This window comes from Dermacentor andersoni, chromosome 4, assembly GCF_023375885.2.
Source record: "Dermacentor andersoni chromosome 4, qqDerAnde1_hic_scaffold, whole genome shotgun sequence".
Classification (NCBI taxonomy): Eukaryota; Metazoa; Arthropoda; class Arachnida; order Ixodida; family Ixodidae; genus Dermacentor; species Dermacentor andersoni.
In genome coordinates, this window is record NC_092817.1 from 222,348,714 (window position 1) to 222,370,615 (window position 21,902).

The 21,902-nt window shown below is 43.0% G+C and overlaps 1 protein-coding gene across 6 annotated transcripts in view; it reads right to left on the reverse strand.

Annotated features, from left to right (window-relative positions):
- The window catches only part of LOC126538383 (uncharacterized), a 606,484-nt gene that overhangs the window by 583,210 nt on the left and 1,372 nt on the right, over positions 1–21,902 (reverse strand). For all 6 annotated transcript variants that reach the window (XM_072288044.1, XM_072288042.1, XM_055074756.2 and 3 more), the window contains exon 2: positions 17,563–17,664. In XM_072288044.1, coding sequence (XP_072144145.1) covers positions 17,563–17,649 — 87 coding nt within the window. In that variant the 5' untranslated portion in view covers positions 17,650–17,664. The remainder of the gene's footprint in view (positions 1–17,562; positions 17,665–21,902) is intronic.

A 21,902-nucleotide genomic window follows, 5' to 3' on the forward strand; every position in this document is an offset into this window, starting at 1 on the left:
ATGGCATTTTACACACATTGAAAAAGGTAGCAGCAAAAAACGACGTCTGTTTGGTTTGTTCTGCGCCGTGTAAGCTTGCAAAAACTTCGCACGAGGGTCTCACAGCACAGTTCGCGAAATAGTATGTGCAATACCAAGCATGTCGTGAAGCACCGCACGTGCGACACATGTGTAGTGTACAGTATTCCTTTGAAATGTGGTAGAGATTACACAGGACAAACTAGTCGCTGTGTGAATGAGTGTGTGATGTGAATTCGCATGCATGAGCATGTGAATTCAATACCCACAGGCACAGGAGGTAATCTTCCGCTGCATTGTAAGAAGTGCGGTTGTAATCCCATCTTCAGTGACGTTTCAATCTTGGGGAAGGCTAAGACTCAGCAGGAAAGAAAGCTGATTGAAGCCTATCGCATCTATAAACTTGGCCCCGAAAAGTGTAAGCGCGCCATCTCTGTTCCTTACCAAGAAAGAGCTTTTATTTCTTGATAAGTGTAGACGTGTATAGATAAAGTGTTGACTGTGTTTTTGTTTTGTTGTGCCTTGCGCATGTTCAGTACGAACTTGGGGGATGTCATTTTCATGAACGAAGTTCAGTTGTTAGTCCAGCCACCTTCCTGTCACTTTGTCTATGCCTGCTTCTCGATTTTTTCTATTTTCAAGTTTGCTGGCACTCTCCTAGTGTAACCATGTACCAACTAGCCCAACAAGCCACTCTCATAAAGTCATTTATGTTAGGGATAATTCAGCATGTTGGACTCTCGATCGTTGGTGGTCCCTCTTGAGTTCGAATTGTCGATCGGGGACTGTATATAAAATCCCACTCAAATGAAATTGTTACATTGGGTTTACGGGTATATGTGACAACTGTGCAAACATGTGGCTTCGTTTAAAGTCATCTTGTTACCCACAGTCAAGCAGTGCAAACCACCGACGTTGGAGCGACTTTCAATATATTTCGAGTGACTAGACTGAGGACACAGTCGACGCTAACGTGCAACAGCATTTGCTAGATTCTCTGAGAGGATTGCTGTTGCCCGTAGACGCCAGACGTTTTGAGCGCCAAGTAACACAACATCTTGCAAAAGTGATCTGCTTAAAATACTGCTAAGATATCGCTCCTGGTAGACTGAACTTTTACCAGATATTTAGTGGCTACTGGCGCCTACTTTGAAAGACTCTTCTATGTGCAGCGAGGGGCTTATATTTTTGTGAATTCGCTTATCTCAAATCTCGAAGCAGCTGTGCAGTCCTCATGCAACAGTCTCGGGATGAGGACGCTCTAATTCATATTGGTAGCACGAAATTTGATCTGCGGCAATGATGCTTAACACAAATGTTCCTCAAGCTCAGCAGCAACTGTTCCTCTGGTTTCGTTCTGTTCGTCTGTCAATGCATGGTAAATGATTTTCACATTCAGTTTCCCCACATCCTTGTGAAAAATCTTGTGATATCTGTTCATTTCCAGATCTCCTGGTATTGTGCACTCAGTAACATGGCAATTTTCCTGCGCTAACTGCCTCAGATGTTCCAAATTTCCATGTAACATTGACAGGTGGTCAACTCTGGGATCTTCTTGAATCAAATCTCTGTTTTCCACAAAACCTTGGTGCCATTCATGGCTTTCGACAATGCTTCATCACCATATACTTGTTCAATCACATTTCATATCTCCCCACATGCATAACTTAATGTTCACTCTCTGCCTGGGATTTGTGTACACATCCTCACTCATGTCATGTTTAACTAAACGCACCAACAAACCTAACAGTGGGTTATTAAACACAACTCTGCAACCTAGTGAGTTTACATGGAAACTTCTCACTTATTAACCCCTTAAACATTTTTTATTATTCCAACAAAAAGTGACCCTACTATTTTGCTTCTTTTTTTTTAAGCCATATTTTCTATCTTCCCTTCCACCCAAAGACTTCTAACACATTTCAAACCAATTTACTTTATATTTTGTGCTTGCAAACTAAAACAATATAAATGTATTTGTCATTGCCACAAAAGATAGACTCAGAAACTAGGAAAATGATTTCTATTACAGTACGTCAAAATCAACTTTACGCGAAACAAAGTTCCACACCAAAGAAATGCTTTGACCCATGCTTCCTCTGCTAAAGAAGGCCATCAAATGCGTGCGAAATGTTATGAAGCCTTGCCACACGGCTCACACCAGGCCCTGCATGCTGTATTTGAAAAGCTCTGCCATCTACACAGTGGAAAAATAAAAACACAGTGGACACACTCTGTTCGTCCAAACTGCTTTCAAAGTGAGAACATTGCTATGGACGAGCTGAGCTCATCCAAAGCAAAGTTTGCTAGTATTGCATTGACAAGCTAGGCTCATCCAAAACGCTTAACCCTTAACGACTTAACAAGACTTGTGGCTGGACTAGTTGGTTCATGGTATAAAGCAAATTTAAGAGGGCACAAGAAAAGACATGGACAAGGCCGAACACCACAAACGCTTACTCACACCACTCAGGAGAAATAGAAAGGAAGGTCCGCACCTGCACCACACAAACGTCACAGAAATGCTCAAAAGAAACGTACTACTTTACGAGGCCTCATAACGTTTCCAGCAACCTTGCTTCTCCCTACCTCAAGCTGACAAATGTGTCACTGACGCAACTGCCACCCCTCTGCTAGATAAAGAAGCCTCCAAGAGCTCATGTGGCACTTGGTTAAAACATGTTGGTGGGCTAGTTGGTTAGAATCCATGGTAGTGTGTATAAGCGTGACTGGATGAGAACGAAGAAAGAAACAGATACACAGAAACAGCGCTTCACTTTCAACTATAGATGTTATTTTTGCATGCATCAATAAATATATACTGTGCGAGCGGAAACAAACGTAACAGCAAAAAAGAACATTGAGTGGTGCATTTCGTTGAACCGAACACGTGTGCAAGGCGAGGGAAAGAAACATGTACTACAATGGTCACAAAGACAAACCAAGGAATCGTATCTCCTTTTCCGATAGTGACACCGAAGGCTTGCTTACGCACTTTTGCTCTAATTTCGCCATCTCATAGGCCTCTACAATCTCCCTCGTCATCCTGCTATGAGCCTTATACAGAATGGAAGTGCTTTCAAACATGGGCTTGCAGGAACAATCTCGGCAGTGAATACCCAAATGACCCGAGATTACCTTAGTGACGTTATATTGATGCTCTTTTGATCTCTCCTTGATGCATCTGCCGGTTTGACAAATATACATTCTTCCGCATGAAAGTGGGATGGTATAGACAACGTTATGAGTACAGGTTACAAATTGTTTGCGATGTTGGGTAGAACATGAGTGTCTTTTGTTATTTTCTGTGTTAACCTGTTTGCATAGCTTCTGTAGACGCTCAGGGGCAGAGAAAACCACGTCTACTACCGATTTCGCCGCTATTCTTCTGAGATTATGTGAAATGCAATGAATGTATGGTACCACAGCAACTTTCTTTGCTCTAGCATTGGTACTGCTTGCATTCGACGCGTTCTTGCACTTCTTGCTTAAGCCCTCTGCGACAGAAGTTAGCATACACATCGGGTAACCAGAATCTGCCAGGCGCTTGGCCTGCTCTTTGAAACTGGCTTCTATTTTGTGGTCACACGACTTCGTCAGAGAATTGTTGAAACACGATGTCACTACTGCGCGTTTTACAAGTTTTGAATGAGCGGAATGAAATGGTAGGACTGGCTTATTGCCTCTCGGCTGATAACTCCAGCATGTCATTTGTGGATAAAAGTACAATACCAAGTCTAAAAACCTTATGAAATTGCCTATGGGGACTTCATGTGTCAAAGACAAAGGGGACAACACTTTAGTGAATGAGGTTACGGTTTTTGAAACCAGCGAGTCAAAATTGTCTGATTTGTTATTTAATATGATTAGAAAATCGTCAACGAATCTGAACACACTACCATGGATTCTAACCAACTAGCCCGTCAACGTGTTTTAACCAAGTTCGTTTCTAGTACATCGGGCATTCCACCGTGGCATCTCATTGAACCGTGCTGCATCGTCCCACTGATTGCTTTGGCAACTTGCAGAGCTCGCACGCTCGGCTTCTGCATCCGACACAAGATTCTGCCACCCGAAATTCCCGCATTATTCGGGTGCTGCCAACTTTCGACTAACCACGGGATTCGAATCTGCAAACTGATGCGCTCGGAATGGCAATGACAAGTGCGAACGTACAGAGAAAACTTGGGGCTACTTCTGGAACCTACAACAAGTGGGAACTCGTGGCGACAGTTCTCCCGGATCATCGACCACACGACGGAATTCCTACGGCAGCATGCTCTTCCAAGCCTGAGACAGGGACTACAGAAGAAGCCTGCAGCATCGACGAGCCAGGTACACATCGTCAGTGACGTGGAGCTGCCAAACAAGGTACAGCAAGTACTCAAATGTGGGCCGAAGTTCGCGACTCAGCCAAAGAAGTCTGCTCCCGATCTGTTGGCAATGGTACGCCAAGTGTCAAAGCGTGTACCTGAAGCCGAGTCAGAAAGGTGTGTATCTGAGGCTGTGGATGTGCTTACGCGGTCCCGTCCCCTTAGCGAAAAGTTCTCCTTCAAAAAGACTGTTAAGTTCTTGAAAGACAATGCGCTGACACTTATCCCTGCGGATAAGGAGGGTGGTTTCGTGGTGATGAACAGGACGATGTATAATTCAAAGGCTCGTGAAGCCATTTCGTCAACTTTCAGGGTCCACAAGGACATAACACTTAAGAAAGTCCAAAATGAAGCAAAGAGGCTATGCAAAAGCTTCAAACTAGATGGCTTATCCCGGTCTATTGAAAAAAAGCACAAAGGGGGACCTTGAATTGTTTGTCTCTGCAATAGCCCACAAGCCGGAATGCCCCCTCAGAGTGACAGTGTCAGAGAATGCTACTTGGCAGAAACATGTAGCGACGTACTTACAAAAGCACTTAAAGCTCTTGCCAATCAACGACCCATTTTTGGTAACCAAGTCAGAACAAGTGGTTGAATTCTTTAAAGACTGTCAAGACAGGGATCTTGTCGCTTTTTCCATTGACTTAAAAGATCTGTACTATTCCCTCCCACAGAATGACGCGATGAAATGTGCATCTGACTGCATAGGCAAGTTTGGAGCGGTTCGTTTTCAAAACGCTTGTGGTTTGACTAGCGACAGATTTTTAGAACTTCTTCATTTTTATGTTAATTCGACTTCCGCAACTTGGGAAGGAAATGTTGTCAAACAAAAAGATGGCATATGCATTGGGTCATGTATTGCTCCCTGCTTAAGTGACTTGTTTCTAGCTAACCGCGACCAGGTTCTTAATGAATGACTGAAAAATGACACCGATGTCGTGAAAGTGTTCAGATTCGTTGACGATTTTCTAATCATATTAAATGACAAATCAGACAATTTTGACTCGCTGGTTTCAAAAACCGTAACCTCATTCACTAAAGTGTTGTCCCCTTTGTCTTTGACACATGAAGTCTTTATAGGCAATTTCATAAGGCTTTTTAACTTGGGATTGTACTTTTATCCACAAATGACATGCTGGAGTTATCAGCCGAGAGGCAATAAGCCAGTCCTACCATTTCATTCCGCTCATTCAAAATTTGTAAAACGCGCAGTAGTGACATCGTGTTTCAACAATTCTCTGACGAAGTCGTGTGACCACAAAATGGAAGCCAGTTTCAAAGAGCAGGCCAAGCGCCTGGCAGATTCTGGTTACCCGATGCGTATGCTATCTTCTGTCGTGGAGGGCTTAAGCAAGAAGTGCAAAAACGCGTCGAATGCAAGCAGTACCAATGCTAGAGCAAAGAAAGTTGCTGTGGTACCATACATTCATTGCATTTCACATAATCTCAGAAGAATAGCGGCAAAATCGGGAGTAGACGTGGTTTTCTCTGCCCCTGAGCGTCTACAGAAGCTATGCAAACAGGTTAACACAGAAAATAACAAAAGACACTCATGTTCTACCCAACATCGCAAACAATTTGTAACCTGTACTCATAACGTTGTCTATACCATCCCACTTTCATGCGGAAGAATGTATATTTGTCAAACCGGCAGATGCATCAAGGAGAGATCAAAAGAGCATCAATATAACGTCACTAAGGTAATCTCGGGTCATTTGGGTATTCACTGCCGAGATTGTTCCTGCAAGCCCATGTTTGAAAGCACTTCCATTCTGTATAAGGCTCATAGCAGGATGACGAGGGAGATTGTAGAGGCCTATGAGATGGCGAAATTAGAGCAAAAGTGTGTAAGCAAGCCTTCGGTGTCATTATCGGAAAAGGAGATACGATTCCTTGGTTTGTCTTTGTGACCATTGTAGTACATGTTTCTTTCCCTCGCCTTGCACACGTGTTCGGTTCAACGAAATGCACCACTCAATGTTCTTTTTTGCTGTTACGTTTGTTTCCGCTCGCACAGTATATATTTATTGATGCATGCAAAAATAACATCTATAGTTGAAAGTGAAGCGCTGTGTCTGTGTATCTGTTTCTTTCTTCGTCCTCGTCCAGTCACGCTTATACACTCTATCATGTGGCACAATGTCCCTGCTTAGACTAAATATATTTAGCACGGCAAACAATGGCACGCAGTTGAAGATTTCCCAGTGCATGGGCACATTTCCTTTGCTTTTTTACTGATGAGGCATGCTCTCGGTCCCGGTAATTCGCATCCCACCTACTGGTCTACCCCACGTAACACTTCTTAAACAGGGGTGTCTCGTAAACCACCCCAACTACGCATTCCACAAACGACTTCACATGCTTTTTTTCACAGCCTTGCATGATTTTCTTTCTTGGAATGCCTGTGCAAATCCAAGCAAGGCGCTTTGGGGGGGAGGGGACAATTCTTGAAAATGCTGACATTCATCAGAAATGCGAGTTTGTTACATAAAATGATATTTTAATAAATAGCTATGATACAGTAAATAGCAAATCATTAAATAGCCAAGCATTATATAAACTAATGCATTAGATCATTAGATAAACAATTATAAATGCGCTGCACAAGAAAAGGAAAAAGAGGACAGGACAGTGTGTGCAGACTACGAACTTTATTTCGTGAGACAACAGAAAGCCTTAATAAGAACCAACTAGCCTGCAAGAAAGTATTCCATAATGTTTAAAAACAGTACTGCCGACACAGGATACAAAAAGGAGAATGGGACACAAACGGCACTGACTCACAATAAAGTATTATTGCATTAGATAAACAACGTTGTCAAATGCTAGGCCTACATTGAGCACATACAAAGTGACAAAATACCACCCATTTCATCAGCCCTGGAGCTTTTTCAACGAATGGTATTGGGTGCAAGGGCTACCACTGAAAGTGCTGGAGCTACAATTGCTCTTATGTTGAAAGTGGGATCCCATGACATTGCTTTGCCATAGAGAGAGAGTGCATGCGGAAATATTTTCCCATGATTTAGGAGGTTTATATTATTCCGAGTGTTCATAAACATTGCCTCTGTAGTTGAATATTACTGAATTCTGTCTTTGAACAAGTTGCTAAGGGCCTTCTAAATGCTTTTACACTCATTGTGAAATATATCCAACCAAAGCTGGGATTTGTTGTTATTTCGTTCGGATAGTTTGTCTAGAATGCAGCAAAAAGGCCTGGTCTGTGCAAAAGCAAACTGGTCATAGATTTTTCTGACCACCTGAATAGATTAGAGAATCTATTCACTAATTAAAATCACAACTGAGAATTTCATTACCAGTAAGTTAATCTGCTGTCAAAGGTTGTCAGTGTTCAAGATGTGCCGGGGTTACAGTTAGTGATAAGGTTTGCTGTAGAGAAAACAAACAACATTATTTTACTCGTCTTTTTTTTCTTCACTTTTTTCATCATCAGTGCAAATAAAGATGGGCTCGCACCAGGTAGACGCAGACAACAGTACAGTAGATCCTCGTGCTAAATGCCGCCATCTACATAGATATCACAAACACAAGATAAAATTGGGCAAATTTTACAGTACAAAACAAACATTTCATTCAAACTTACCTCACTTTGCAGTACTATGCTTTTTTTCTTTTCTTTTCGAGCATCTGCTAAGCTAAAAACACAAAACTATTATGCACTGGGATGCATGTGAATGACACACAACTATGCTTCTTGTGCAGGTTAATAAAGGCTGATCACGAAGGCTCTGCACTGTATTAAGCCGCTACACAGATTTACTGACCAGCGACATTGGTGCCAAGATATCTGAAGCACCAAGTTACACAGGCAATGAAGATAACGATCTGACTAATCCAAACGATGCAATACAGGCAGATATGTACATTTTCTGCAAGAAACAAAAAAAGAAAAGAATACCAATAATTCTGAACATCTACAACACGATCCCTTCACGTGTTCAAACCAAATAAAGGTCATCAATTAAAGAGATATATCGCTGTGCCAACAGGCCGCATCTGTCGCGTATTTTGACACATGTACTTGTTTATCTATCTCGGGTGACCCCGTTTCACCATCTAACAAATGTTATCGCCCAGCGCAGAACGTGCCTGCATGTATCGAAAGTTCCTTGAATGTTATTAATGGTTCTATCCACTGTCTGTTGTCACCGGACCTTGTGTAATCCAATTGCATGTATGCACGAAGTGAATTTTGTAGAACTTTCTGGAAGACACGCAGGTACCAGCGATTTTTCTGGACCCTTCGATGACTCGGGTATAAAAGCCGACGCGCTTGCCCCACAGATCAGATTTCGACGATCGATGACTGTGTTCACCGCCATCGTTGTGCTTTGAAGTGTAGCCTGTCCTTAAGGGCACAGGTTCACCCAATAAAAGTTAGTTTCATCATTCACAGTATGCTACTGTGTTCTTTACCATCGCATATTCCACTGCTTCGCTCTTGAAAATGGTTATTTCATACATGTATATGGGCGCATTAAAATTTTCAACTGGGATTTAACAGCTGAACTTCTGCATAAGCTACCGTGCTTTCTATTTCTGCAATAGCACATAGAACACGGTCTGGCCAAAACTGGCAGGCATGGAGAAATGCCGGATATTTTCATGCAGTGTTTAAAACCTGAAAATTATAACAAAGAACAAGTGTTCTTGCATTAAAAAAACTACCACCAACATAAATTTCGCGGCATCATCATCATCAGCCTGGTTATGCCCACTGCAGGGCACAGGCCTCTCCCATACTTCTCCAACATAACAGCGGCAATGGACAATGAAAAACAAAGTATGCGATGGTGCTGAAGCAGACTCCCTGGCATGTGATCCAACTTCACACTCCACTCAGGCACTGTCGGTAGGCAGTGCCACGTCTTTGCAGCCAATGGCACTTTGTTTACAGATGATACCACCATGCATACACTTCTTTACAAAGGATGTGCAAAAATTGCTGCATCTATTTAGTGATCAGACAGCAAGTTTCTTAGCACTTCGTATTTCCTGCATTTGCTTAAGCCAATTCATACTCTTACGGACTTTCTGAGCCATTTTGGCCATTTTTATGCTCACTTTGCCGCTTCTTCAGGACGCGAGTAGGGGCACAGCACATTGCATGATACTGCACTAGGCCTACTGTGGCCTAGTGCAGTACTGCATGTCGCATTAACGCTTGCCAGCTGCAATTCCTCCAAACCCCACACCTTTACCGTGACTTCTGCGATTGCTCCGCCACTATTCTTGCAAGCACTGAGCCCAAATGGTGCCGCATTTGTCAGGCGTACGTCAATGTTGCTCTTGGAGACACCACCTGGCCCACTCTCAAGATCCTCCTGCTCAATGGCTTGGGAGTTGAATGAAGGTCTGGACTTGTACTGGATATTACAAAATGCCCAGACACAGGCAGCTCAGGACAGGGATGTGGAGGACAAACATAAGCCAGTACTGGATCCCTTAGAAAACCACTTCAAGGCACCAATCAATGAAGTCCTCAAGCTTCAAGATGCTTAATTGGTGAATCTATCAATGACTTGGTTTCTAGAGCACATACCAAGGCCAGCACAAACTCCACGGTACAGGATAGACTGACTCTACAGTGGCATTGCCGCGTCCCACGTGCAACGTTGGCATCTTCTGCTGAGCTCACCCTACACCAAGCATTGCAAATTGCCAAGAGAAAGGAACGCACTGAACTTGGCATGCACGAGTTCTCCAACATTCAAGTGGAAAGGGTCGACTATCAGGCTGGTGATACACAAGATGGCCACCAACCGTCACTTTCAATAAAACAAATTCAACGTGGCGTTCATCCTCCCCAACCTGACTCGGGAAAAAGTCGACATGGCGGTGGGCAAAATGGCACCCATCCCTCTTCCCTACTGGAGTCTGCAAGAAGACGAGATGGTGGACATTAAGGTGATCGCCTACACAGATCGGAATTGGGTGTATGTTACCAATGCAGATACGACCAACACTACACGAATTTTCCTACATGCGTAGCCTGCAAGCATACTTGTGCCGCATGTGGGAAATGAGGCCACTTCCGAGCAATATGCCACTCATCAAATGCGCATTTGATGAAAGTATATCAGATGCTGTCAAATAATGCCAGAAATACTCAAGAAAGTAACACAAGTTCAGCACAGTGCAGTTACAATTGTAAATGTTCACGAATGCTCCAGCCATCCTTTGGCATTGAAGATTTCCCTACAAACTGGCAAAGCCAACATTGCACAAATCACTTTCCTCGTAGACACCGGCACAACCGTGTCCTTGCTGAACTTGCCTGACTTCAAGCGGTACTTACCACTGACGAGACTTCTACAATCACACCGTCCTTCGGAACTACTCCAAGCAATGCATCCCCAATGAAGAATGCTTCATGACCAGTGTCAAGTACAGCACTACCGTTGCTCCCGTCAGACTTAATGTGATGAAAGAAGGCACATTATTCCTTGCCATGGATGCTATTCGAAATCTCCACACCAACATTCACTCAAGTGCAACAACCATCTGACTCCCCTTCTGAATGTCAGCACCCAGGAACTAGGGCTACCTGCACGAGGTGAAACATCGTCCTGGCATGTAGCCTGTGGCTGCCAAGCTTCGACAACTGCTGTTCACGCTCCGACAGCAAGTCTCCATTGAACTCTGCCTTCTAAAAAGTCTTAATGTATGAGTGTCCATCGTCTGGATTCAGTGCTAGTCCAACAGAGAATAGCTTTGTCCTGTTGCGGACGCCAATGTGTCACAGCTTTTGCTTCAAGAACCTTGTCTCCTCCTGAATGTAGGTGTTCTGCTGGTGAGCATGAAGTGTTAGCATGTCCCTTTGTTTGCGAGAAGTGTCATGCATGTATATTTCTGAGGCCGCACTCAACCCTTTGAAGATTTTTGCCATATATGTACGGCGGCGGTTTTCTGTCCCGCAAGGTCTTTGCCGTACAGGTACGGTTTCGACCCTCCGTCTGAAATTTCGCGCCATAACGACGATACATGCTCACTGGGAGGTGCTGCCACCTCTTAGGACTTACAAGAAGCGTTTGAAATTTGTGCTACCTTCTTGGGGAGATAAACAGCTTCAGCAGGTCGTGCAGACTGTGGCAACACCTCTTTTGCGGTTTTGGTTACGTCGCGTGATCGCAACGGAGGCGCGCGAAACATCATTTTTCTCTTTGTCGGCACTCTCTTGCAGGGCGGTGGAAGTTGATTTCTATCTTGATTGGCACTGCTCTTAGCTTGTTTATCACCGCCGCTCACGAGGTATTCTCGCTCTCAGCAGCAACTCGCTTTTGGTTCCGCCACGTGATCACAACGGAGGCGCGTGAAACGCAATTTTTCTCTTTGTCGGCACGCTCTCGCTGGGGCGGCGGAAGTTGATTTCTATCTTGATTGGCGCTGCTCTTAGCTTATCACCAACGCTCACTCAGTAAAAACATGGAATGCGATCGTATCGAGTACGCCTGGGAAAGCGTATGCCACATGGTGAGCGGGGTGTGCCATGAGTTGAAATCCTCACATCGTTTTTTTTTTTTTCGTCTGAATTCTCTTTTCTTTTGTTTAAGTGTGGCGGAACAGTATCTTTGTCTGATTGACAGTTTACATGTTCCCCGGCTGTGTATATATTGCTGTGGACGATCCAGGCACGCTCACATCGACGGCCTACTCCCCGCACTTTTGTACATTACAGGTGTGTAAAACAACTTCATTAACTAAATATTAGCTTCGTGCCTGGGTCGTCCTCCAGCTATGGGCGATGATGGATCTGATGCGGGGAGCAAGAATACGGGCGAAATGGTCTTCGAAAAAATGCCCACAACGGTGAAAGAACTTGCTTTGTTGTTTTTGAAGTTGAGTGCAAAGATTGACAACATGAATAAGAACCTAAACCATGACCTTGGTTCCCTTAAGAAATCTGCAGATTTTATGAGCAAGAGCTTCAAGGAATTCAAGAAAGCACTTGGTAATGTGCAGAGGGAATTAGGTGAGGTGAAGACGGAACAAAGTCAACTTAAAAGTGAAAACAGCCGCCTCTCTAAAGAGTTGCAGGCTACTAGACATGCACTGATGGAACTACAGCAATACAGTCATAGAACAAATCTGGAAGTGAAAGGTATCCCCAGGGCACCCAATGAGTCACTGTCGGCAGTTACCACCTTGGCAACGAAGGTTCCTGCGCAGGTGACAATGGCTGATATTGATGTCGTACACCATGTTCCAACAAAAAACAAAAATCAATCTAACATCATTATCAAATTCAAGGCCTGTGCCACCCGTGACAACTTGCTTCAATGTGCGAAAAAAGCCAGTCCTACTGCAGCCGATTTTGGCCTGACAGAACGTACACCAGTGTTCATAAATGAGCACTTCTGCACCGAGCACAAACTTTTAGTGGCAAAAGCGATCACTGCAAAGAAGCAACACAACTGGAAATATGCTTGGGTATCGAGAGGAGAAATATCAATGAGTAAAGCAGAAAACTCCGATGTCCTCCGCATCTTCACGGAGGCTGAGCTAGACCGTGTGGCATAATATCCCCAATAAGTTGACGACTTCTTCTGTTGATAACTTTCATAGATTACATAGACCACACTCACTGCTTCAATGCAATGTGAGAAGCTGAGGAAAAAATTCTGATGCTCTTCTTACGCTGTTGGCACAGCACAATAACATAGCTGTCACGGAAGCTTGGCTAAAGCCTGGTGAAAGTTATAACGTTCCAAATTACGTTTTTCTCTGGTGTCCTAGAATTGCTGCAAACAGGGGAGGAGGGTTGGGATTGTATATTAGAAGCTCCCTCGGGTACAGGCTTTATTCTTTGAATAGACCTACTAGCGGACACTCGGAGATGTTTTTCGTAGAGTTGCACAATGTCACCATTGGTGTCGTATACCGTCCCCCGCATACTGATTGTAGCATGTTTTTAAATCACCTAGAATATGCTCTCATCCACCTGACCGAAAATAATAGGAAAGCTGTTATAGTCGGCGACATGTATATTAACACTCTTAGTATCAGACACACTGAATATTCAAACTTACTGTCTTTGTATGGGTTCAGTAATATTGTCACTGGTCCCAGGCAAATTACAAGCCATACCTCCACTTGCCTTGATCACATTTTATACAACTTTATTGCAACTGAAAGCCTTTATGGAGCCTATGATACAGGTCCTGCTGACCACTTACCTATTGCGTTCCTATACTGTCTTGACGATACATATTTTAACTTTTTTAACTGGACACATTTTTCCAGTACAACAAAGCGAATTGATCATGAAAAACTGTCACTGTCACTTTCCAACATGTCGTTCTCCGACTTGGACGACTTAAACACTAACATGCACTGTTCTATGCTAATAGAAAGACTTAAGGGTACAATTGCAGAGTGCACTCAAATAAAAGTAAAGATACGATATGCGCAACCAATATGTCCATGGATGACACAGAGCATGCTGAACTTAATTAAAGCACGAGATTATTGGCATACTAAAGCGAAAAAATATCGAGAAAACACGTACTACTTTAATCAATACAAGGAGCACAGAAACAAAGCATTGGCAGCAATGAGAATACAGAAGAAGCTCTATTACAGCAACCAGATCAACGCGTCGTCTCACAATCAGAAAAAATTATGGGCTACTATAAACTCTATTATTAAACCTACAGTTTCAAAACGAATTCCTCCATCGACAGCTACGGGATGTGATGCTTCATCAGTAAGTGAAGAATTTAACCATCACTTTTGTACGGTTGGAACCCAACTTCTTTTGGGCATGCAAAGTAGGTTCGAACCATCTTTGCCTGCTTGGAATTCATGTTCCTTTGGCTACATAGATATTTCAATCCAGGAAGTAATAGCAACTACAAATCTGTTAGAGGAAAGGCACCTGGTTTTGATGCTATTGCGGTGTCCGTAGTGAAAAATAACATAAAAACCTTGGCACCTACTCTCGCTAAATTGTTTAACAAAGCATTTTACACGGGCGCATACCCGGAGATATTGAAAATAGCAAGAGTGACGCCTATTTATAAAAGTGGGGACCCCAATGATTTCAGTAATTATCGACCTATATCGGTATTGAACTGCATAAACATAACTTTTGAGAAACTACTGGCTAGTAGAATAAGAAAATTTCTATATAAAAATAACATCCTTTCCTCGCGTCAACACGGCTTTCAGAAGTCCCGATCAACAACTACGGCTATTCTGTCTTTAACTAATGTAATCAATGAAGCTTTGAACAACAACAAAATATCAATAGGAGTATTTTTAGATATAAGAAAGGCATTTGATACTGTCGACTATCGCATATTATTCATGAAACTGGAAAGACTTGGATTCCAAGGCATTTCCTTAGACTTTTTAAAAAGCTATCTCGATAACCGTAAACAAGCAGTGGTCATTGATGAGCATACCTCAAGTCTCTCTGACATTACTATGGGTGTACCATAAGGATCAGTACTTGGGCCAATAGTATTTACAATATAAATAAATGACCTTCCAAACGGCCTAAATGAAGCACATGCCTTCATGTATGCTGATGACACAGCTCTTGGGGTAAGTAGCAAATCTTTAAATAATGCAGTTAAAACAATCAACAATGATTTCAATAGGTGAAGCGCCAATAGTGACGGCACACAAGAAGGAATACAGACAGGACAAGGCGCTTCCTGTTGTGCCAATTCGGTGGTGGACGTCCGTCCCAGTACTAGAAGTGGAACGGGCGGTCATCACCACATCATAACCATATTTTGTAAAAAAATTTGCAGATCACAGCCTTCAAAGCCACCAACAAGCAAGGATTGCAACAACAGGCTCCTGGAGACCTCCATCACCATCATTATCACCACCTTTCACTGCATTGGCACCTGAGAATAACGATTTTCATCATCAACATTATGTTCATTATTGCACAATAAACGCCCCAGAGAAGGATCTTGTGCCCTCGCTGAATGAACCTTAGGATGCCAGTTGTTACTGTGCCCACATTTTCTTTTTCCAATTGGTTCTTTTTATTACAAATATATGCGCTTTGGGTGTCATGAATTTGGGTGTATGAATTTTGTAAGTATTCTTACGAAATTCATAGCGCTTCTCTTGAACCAGTAGAGCAATTTAAGTATCTTGGCGTAACGATCAGCTCTAACCTCAGTTGGAGCCCCCACATTAAAAACATAGTTTCAGTGGCATCCAAAAGATTATGGCTAACAAGACACTGGTTAAAACATGCAACCACTAAAACAAAACTTGTAGCTTATACTTCACTTGTACGTCCCTTACTGGAATATGCTGACGTGTTCTCGGATCCGCACACTAAAACAAACGTAAGAAGTATTGAGCGGGTTCAGAGAAAGGCACTGCGATTCATGCACCACACCTATGGAAGACAGATATCGATGTCTGATCTTCTCAACCGCTCCAGCCTTCCCACCTTAGAATCTCATCTAAAAATGTACCGTCTGAATATGTTATTCGCAATCATTAATAATCATACCGAAATAGAATTCCATACTGACACGCAGTACAACAAAACCCGACAGACTCGGCACAAATACGACAAAACAATTATAATGCCTGAGTGCAGAACCAACACATAGAAGCTGTCCTTCTTTCCAAGAAATATAGCCAACTGGAACAAGTTAACTTATAATGTGGCCACCTTATCATCACCCGATGCATTTTTTTCAGCAATCAGTTCCAGCCAATAAGTTCTGTGTGCTCGGTTTTTCACTGGTAGGCTTTTGATGCTTTATTATCAGATTTGAATGTAAGGCGTTTGCATCTTGTTTTGTTTGTTTCTGTTTTGCTTCACAGTAACGTTACTGTGTGCCTATGTGGTTCTCTGTTGTAGCTGCTACTGTTGTTGTTTTGTTAATGGACCATTATTATGTAAACGTCGTGTACCTACTCCTGCCTTGGCTACAAAAAGGTGGCCGGCAGTATTGAATAAATTAAAAAAAAAAGAACATTTTCAAACCCCAGTTCATTTAAATTTTAATTGGCTTATGCACATTATTGCTATTAGTAGGAGCGGGCTTTTCCCTCCATTCATTTAATTTATTTTTGGTTGCAAGAGGAAGCAAGACTTTGAAAAGGGGCTAGTAAGCGACCATAGGAACTATGGCCACTTAGCGCAAATCTACCAAAATAAGGGGAGGAAGGGACAAGGTGAGCGCTAACTCTCGACTGTTTATTGCGCACACAGGCGTATCGAATTCATACTAAAAGATCCTTCAAACCGCACATTACAGCATCCGCAACATTCTTCCAACTCTCAGCGGGAAAGAAGGTAACTGACGTGTCAATGATACAAGAGTCCCCAAGTTTCCTAATGTGATAGGCTTCTAGTAATTCACGCGCAACTGCATGCTTGCTTCTGCCCATAATTCTTATGTGGTCTAGCCATGGCTTACACTGATGTGCTTGGCAGTGGGTAAGCAAATGTTCCTCACAAATGGGCCCCGATATTAGAAGCCCATCACATCAGGAAATTTGGGGCGTCTTGTATTAGTGACATGTCAGTTACCCTCCGAGAGTCATTTTATTGAAAGAATGTTGTGGGTGCTGTAATGTGCGGTTTGAAGGATCTTTGGTATAAATGCAAGGTACCTGTGTGCACAAAAAACAGTGAAGAGTTAGCGCTCACCTTGTCTCTTCATTCCCTTATTTTGCCAATTCGTGCTAAGTAACTATAGTTCCTATGGTCCACAGTACCTGTGTCTCTCCTTTTCTAAAGTAAGATGACGTGGTGTCGCGGATCTCTGGGTCAAGAGGTATTGGTTTTAAAGTATGGTACAGTGCACCCCCACTGTCGATGTAACCAATGGACATAATGTCACTTGCTCCATGTCTAGAAGATTGGAAATATTAAAATCAGTTCCTGCCCAACGTTCTGCCTGGCCTGACATTCTCTTGCCACGCGTGCAATCTTTTGTTTGCGGGACAGCAGCAGAAGGCAGCATCGGCGACAGGACAAAAGCTACATGGATGATCAACACATTCTATACGTCCAACAGTACAACCAGCAAACTTCTGCACGTGCCCAACAAACCGAGGTGGGCACCAATAAGAGGAACATGTGTGTGCTTGCACCTTGAGAATTCGGTCTAATGCTAAACAAAGAGAAAAGCACATCTGCCCATCAAAATGGGAAGGGTACCTGTGGGATGAGGATGATAGCCCCACCGCCGTCCAGTGGAGCAGCTTCTTCGGCATATGCTGCCATGGCCTCCAAGGCATCCGCCATGCTCACAGCCGCCACCTGCGGCAGGAGCATGGAATGGCGGCAGGAGAAGATGGAATAACAGTCAGTTTAATCAAAGATGGAGGAGACATAATGATAAAAAAACTGTGGCTCTCTTACGAAGTGTCTATAGACTTCAAGGGTCCCAGGGAACTGGAAGAATGCAAACATTATACTAATCCACAAAAAGGGAGACATTACAGAATAAAAAAATTATAGGCCCGTTAGCTTATTCCCAGTTTTATATAAAATATTCACCAAGATAATTTGCAATGGAATAAGGGCAACACTGGACTTCAGCCAACCAAGGGAACAGACTTGCTTCGGGAAGGGATACTCTACAATGGATCACATCCACGCCATTAATCAGGTAACTAAGGAATCCACAGCATACAATCAGCCTCTTTATATGGCTTTCATAGATTACGAAAAGGTCTTTGATTCAGTAGAGATAGCAGCAGTCATAGAGACATTATGTAATCGAGGAGTACAGACCACTTACGTAAATATCTTAGAAAATATCTACGGAGATTCCACAGCTACCTTAATTCTGCACATGAAAAATAGGAAGATACCATAAAGAAAGGGGTCCGACAAGGAGACAGAATCTCTCCACTGCGATTCACTGCATGCTTGGAAGAAGTATTCAAGCTATTAAACTGTGAAGGCTTAGTAGCAGGGATCAATGGCGAATATCTCAGCAACCTTCGGTTTGCCGATGACATTGTTCTATTCAGCAATACTGCAGACTAGATACAACAAATGATTGAGGACTTTAACAGAGAGAGTGCAAGAGTGGGGTGGAAGATTAATATGCAGAAGAGAAAGATAATGATGAATAGCCGGACATGGGAAAAAGAGTTCAGGATCGCCAGTCAGCCTCTAGAGTCTGTGAAGGAGTATGTTTACCTAGGTCAATTAATTACAGAAAACCCTGATCATGAGAAGGAAATTCATAGAAGAATAAAAATGGGTTGGATCGCATACAGCAGACATTGTCAGCTCCTGACTGGAAGCATACCATTATAATTGAAAAGGAAGGTGTACAATCAGTGCATTTTACCGGTGCTCACATATGGGGCAGAGACTTGGAGAGTGACAAAGAAGCTTGAGGACAAGTTAAGGACTGCACAAAGAGCGATGGAACGAAGAATGCTAAGCATAACAATAAGAGACAGAAAGAAAGTGGTCTAGATGAGAGACCAAACGGGGATAGCCAATATTCTAATTGACATTAAGAGAAAAATATGGAGCTGGGCAGGTCTTGTAACGTGCAGGTTAGATATTTGTTGCACCATTAGGGTTCCAGAATGGGAAGTGCGGTCGAGGCCGGCAAGAGACTAGGTCGGGCAATGAAATTAGGAAATTTGCAGGTGCTAGTTGGAACTGGTTGGAGCAGGACAGGGGTAATTGGAGATTGCATGGGGAGGCCTTCGTCCTGCAGTGGACATAGAATGGGCGGATGATGATGATGAGGAGGTGCTCACAGGGACAACACACGAGGCCATAGTTGGTCACTGCGCTTGAGGCCTCCTGTGCCCTGCCACTGGTGTAGCCAGCTGCCTATAGACGTTTACAAGGCTATTTGCTAGCTATACATCCCGAACTGAACAAACTTCCAACTCGCAGGAGACTATTCTTGCAGAATTGTCAGCACTAACTTTGGCACTAAACACTGTTTCCAAAAACTGCAATAACAAATCTCCACGTAACTACTTATAACAGGCTAAGCCAATAAATTACATTTTTCTCTGCATGACAAAGCAAGCTGGTGTCAAACAATTTCCAGTTCTACAATCACACTGTAGGCCAAAACAATAGGTCATCTTGACATTGTACCACTAGCTAACAAAAGGCCCCCATATGACAAGTGCAAATTCAGTTGGAGTGCATTTTTTTAAATTAAATAAAACAGCCTCTCTTTGATACTGCTCTTACATCTTTTTTTTAGGCATCTCTTCAGACAGCCAAGCACCAAATGTGTGGCCACTGCGCCACAGCAGAGCACCAAGTTGCATAGGGTCTAAATTTAACTAGCAAAAACTATCAGCAAAGAGATTACTGCCTAAAGTGGAGAAACAAGCTTTTTTTTTTTTTTGCTAAGCTTGAGGTGAGCTCTGACTAAACACAGTAATGAGAAACAATTAAAATACATACACGCTCTACAGACGAGTCTACAACATGGCAGCTTTTGTAGTCTACACACTGCTCTGATTGTTGTGAGAAAGACTATTCAGCTTGCCACTTTCGAGATGAGACTTGCAAGAAATTTTGTAATACACAAACATTTTTAGAAATATGTGGCTCTGACTAAACTATGTGGATGGCAAAGCAGAACTACACTTGGCTTGTACCAGCTTGACTGTTCCAGGAGTGCCTTTCCTTAAGCAACCTTGGTGTAATTTCTTAAGTTATTTTTGCAATACACTTTAAGCCACTTGCAATAACACCTATCTGATCATTCCGGGTTCTACTGCATCCTGGTCAAGACATGCAATTGAAGAGCTAAAGAGAATGATTACTTCTGGATTCTATGACAAGCGATTTTCATAAAGCATTCCCTCGGATCGTGGAACTGCTTTTAACAAACAATTTGTGGGAACTGTCCATCAACAAGATGGGTGGGCAAGAAATGTGGCTTATTGTGGAAAGCTGAGAGGCATCACATCTCACATACAGTTGATGTTAATTCGTGACTTAAGGCAGCAAGCAAACGGACCAAACCGATGCAGCACTGGCTAGCAACATTGAAGATCTAGCATTGTACCAAGCCAACGGCGTAGAACAGAATCCTTACATAATAAAGCCCCAGATTATGCTCTACAAAAATGTTATGATGCACACCTGTTTCCTTTGTGGGTTTATTGTGCACCCCTTGTTTTGTTGCAGGCCACATTTAAAGCTTCTGATTCTTTTCATTACAGGACCTTCTGGATCTGCATTCCAATACTTGCTAGCTCTATGCAAGCATTGCACAACCACAACTGCTGTGGAAATAAAACTGCAAAGGCTTTCTGCAACGGCTGTCCATATGCAACCACGCTACTCTGGTTCTTGTCTAAAAGACATGAACAGGCACAGACAGACTGTACTCAAAAAAGCCCTCAACTAAAGCTACAGACCAGTACGAGCTCAGTTCACAACATGGGGGCAGAGCATGCTCTTCTCCCTCACACACTTTAAAGCACACACCATGCAGATGCTGAACCAGAAGAGTGCAGCTGACACCACTTGGCCTCCTGACACCTCTAATGCGTAAGCCCAGTGCAGATCCCCTTCATTTATGCAGCAGCACGTTTCCATTTAAACATGGTTGTTCAATGGTTACATAGTATTGAGGTAATTGACTGGCAAGCATGTCTGTTCAATTCCCCGCGCACAAAGGCTAAGAAGAAATTATGAGCACATTAGCATATGGAGTTTTAAACTAAAGGAGCCTTGAAACACCTTTTTTGAAGTATTCAAGCTATTAAACTGAGAAGGCTTAGGAGTAAAGTTCAAGAGCGAATACCTCAGCAACCTTCTGTTTGTCGATGACATTGTTCTATTCAGCAACACTGCAGACAAGTTGCAACAAATGATTGAGGTCCTTAACAGAGAGAGTGTAAGAGTGGGGTTGAAGATTATTATGCATAAGACAAAGATAATGATGAATAGCCGGGCAAGGAAAAATCAAGACTGCAAGTCAGCCTCTAGAGTCTGTGAAGGAGTATGTTTACCTAGGTCAATTAAACACAGGGAGCCCTGTTCATGAGAAGGAAATTCATAGAAGAATAAAAATGGGTTGGATCGCATACAGCAGACATTGTCAGCTCCTGACTGGAAGCATACCATTATAATTGAAAAGGAAGGTGTACAATCAGTGCATTTTACCGGTGCTCACATATGGGGCAGAGACTTGGAGAGTGACAAAGAAGCTTGAGGACAAGTTAAGGACTGCACAAAGAGCGATGGAACGAAGAATGCTAAGCATAACAATAAGAGACAGAAAGAAAGTGGTCTAGATGAGAGACCAAACGGGGATAGCCAATATTCTAATTGACATTAAGAGAAAAATATGGAGCTGGGCAGGTCTTGTAACGTGCAGGTTAGATATTTGTTGCACCATTAGGGTTCCAGAATGGGAAGTGCGGTCGAGGCCGGCAAGAGACTAGGTCGGGCAATGAAATTAGGAAATTAGGAAACTGCTCCAACCAGTTGGAACTGGTTGGAGCAGGACAGGGGTAATTGGAGATTGCATGGGGAGGCCTTCGTCC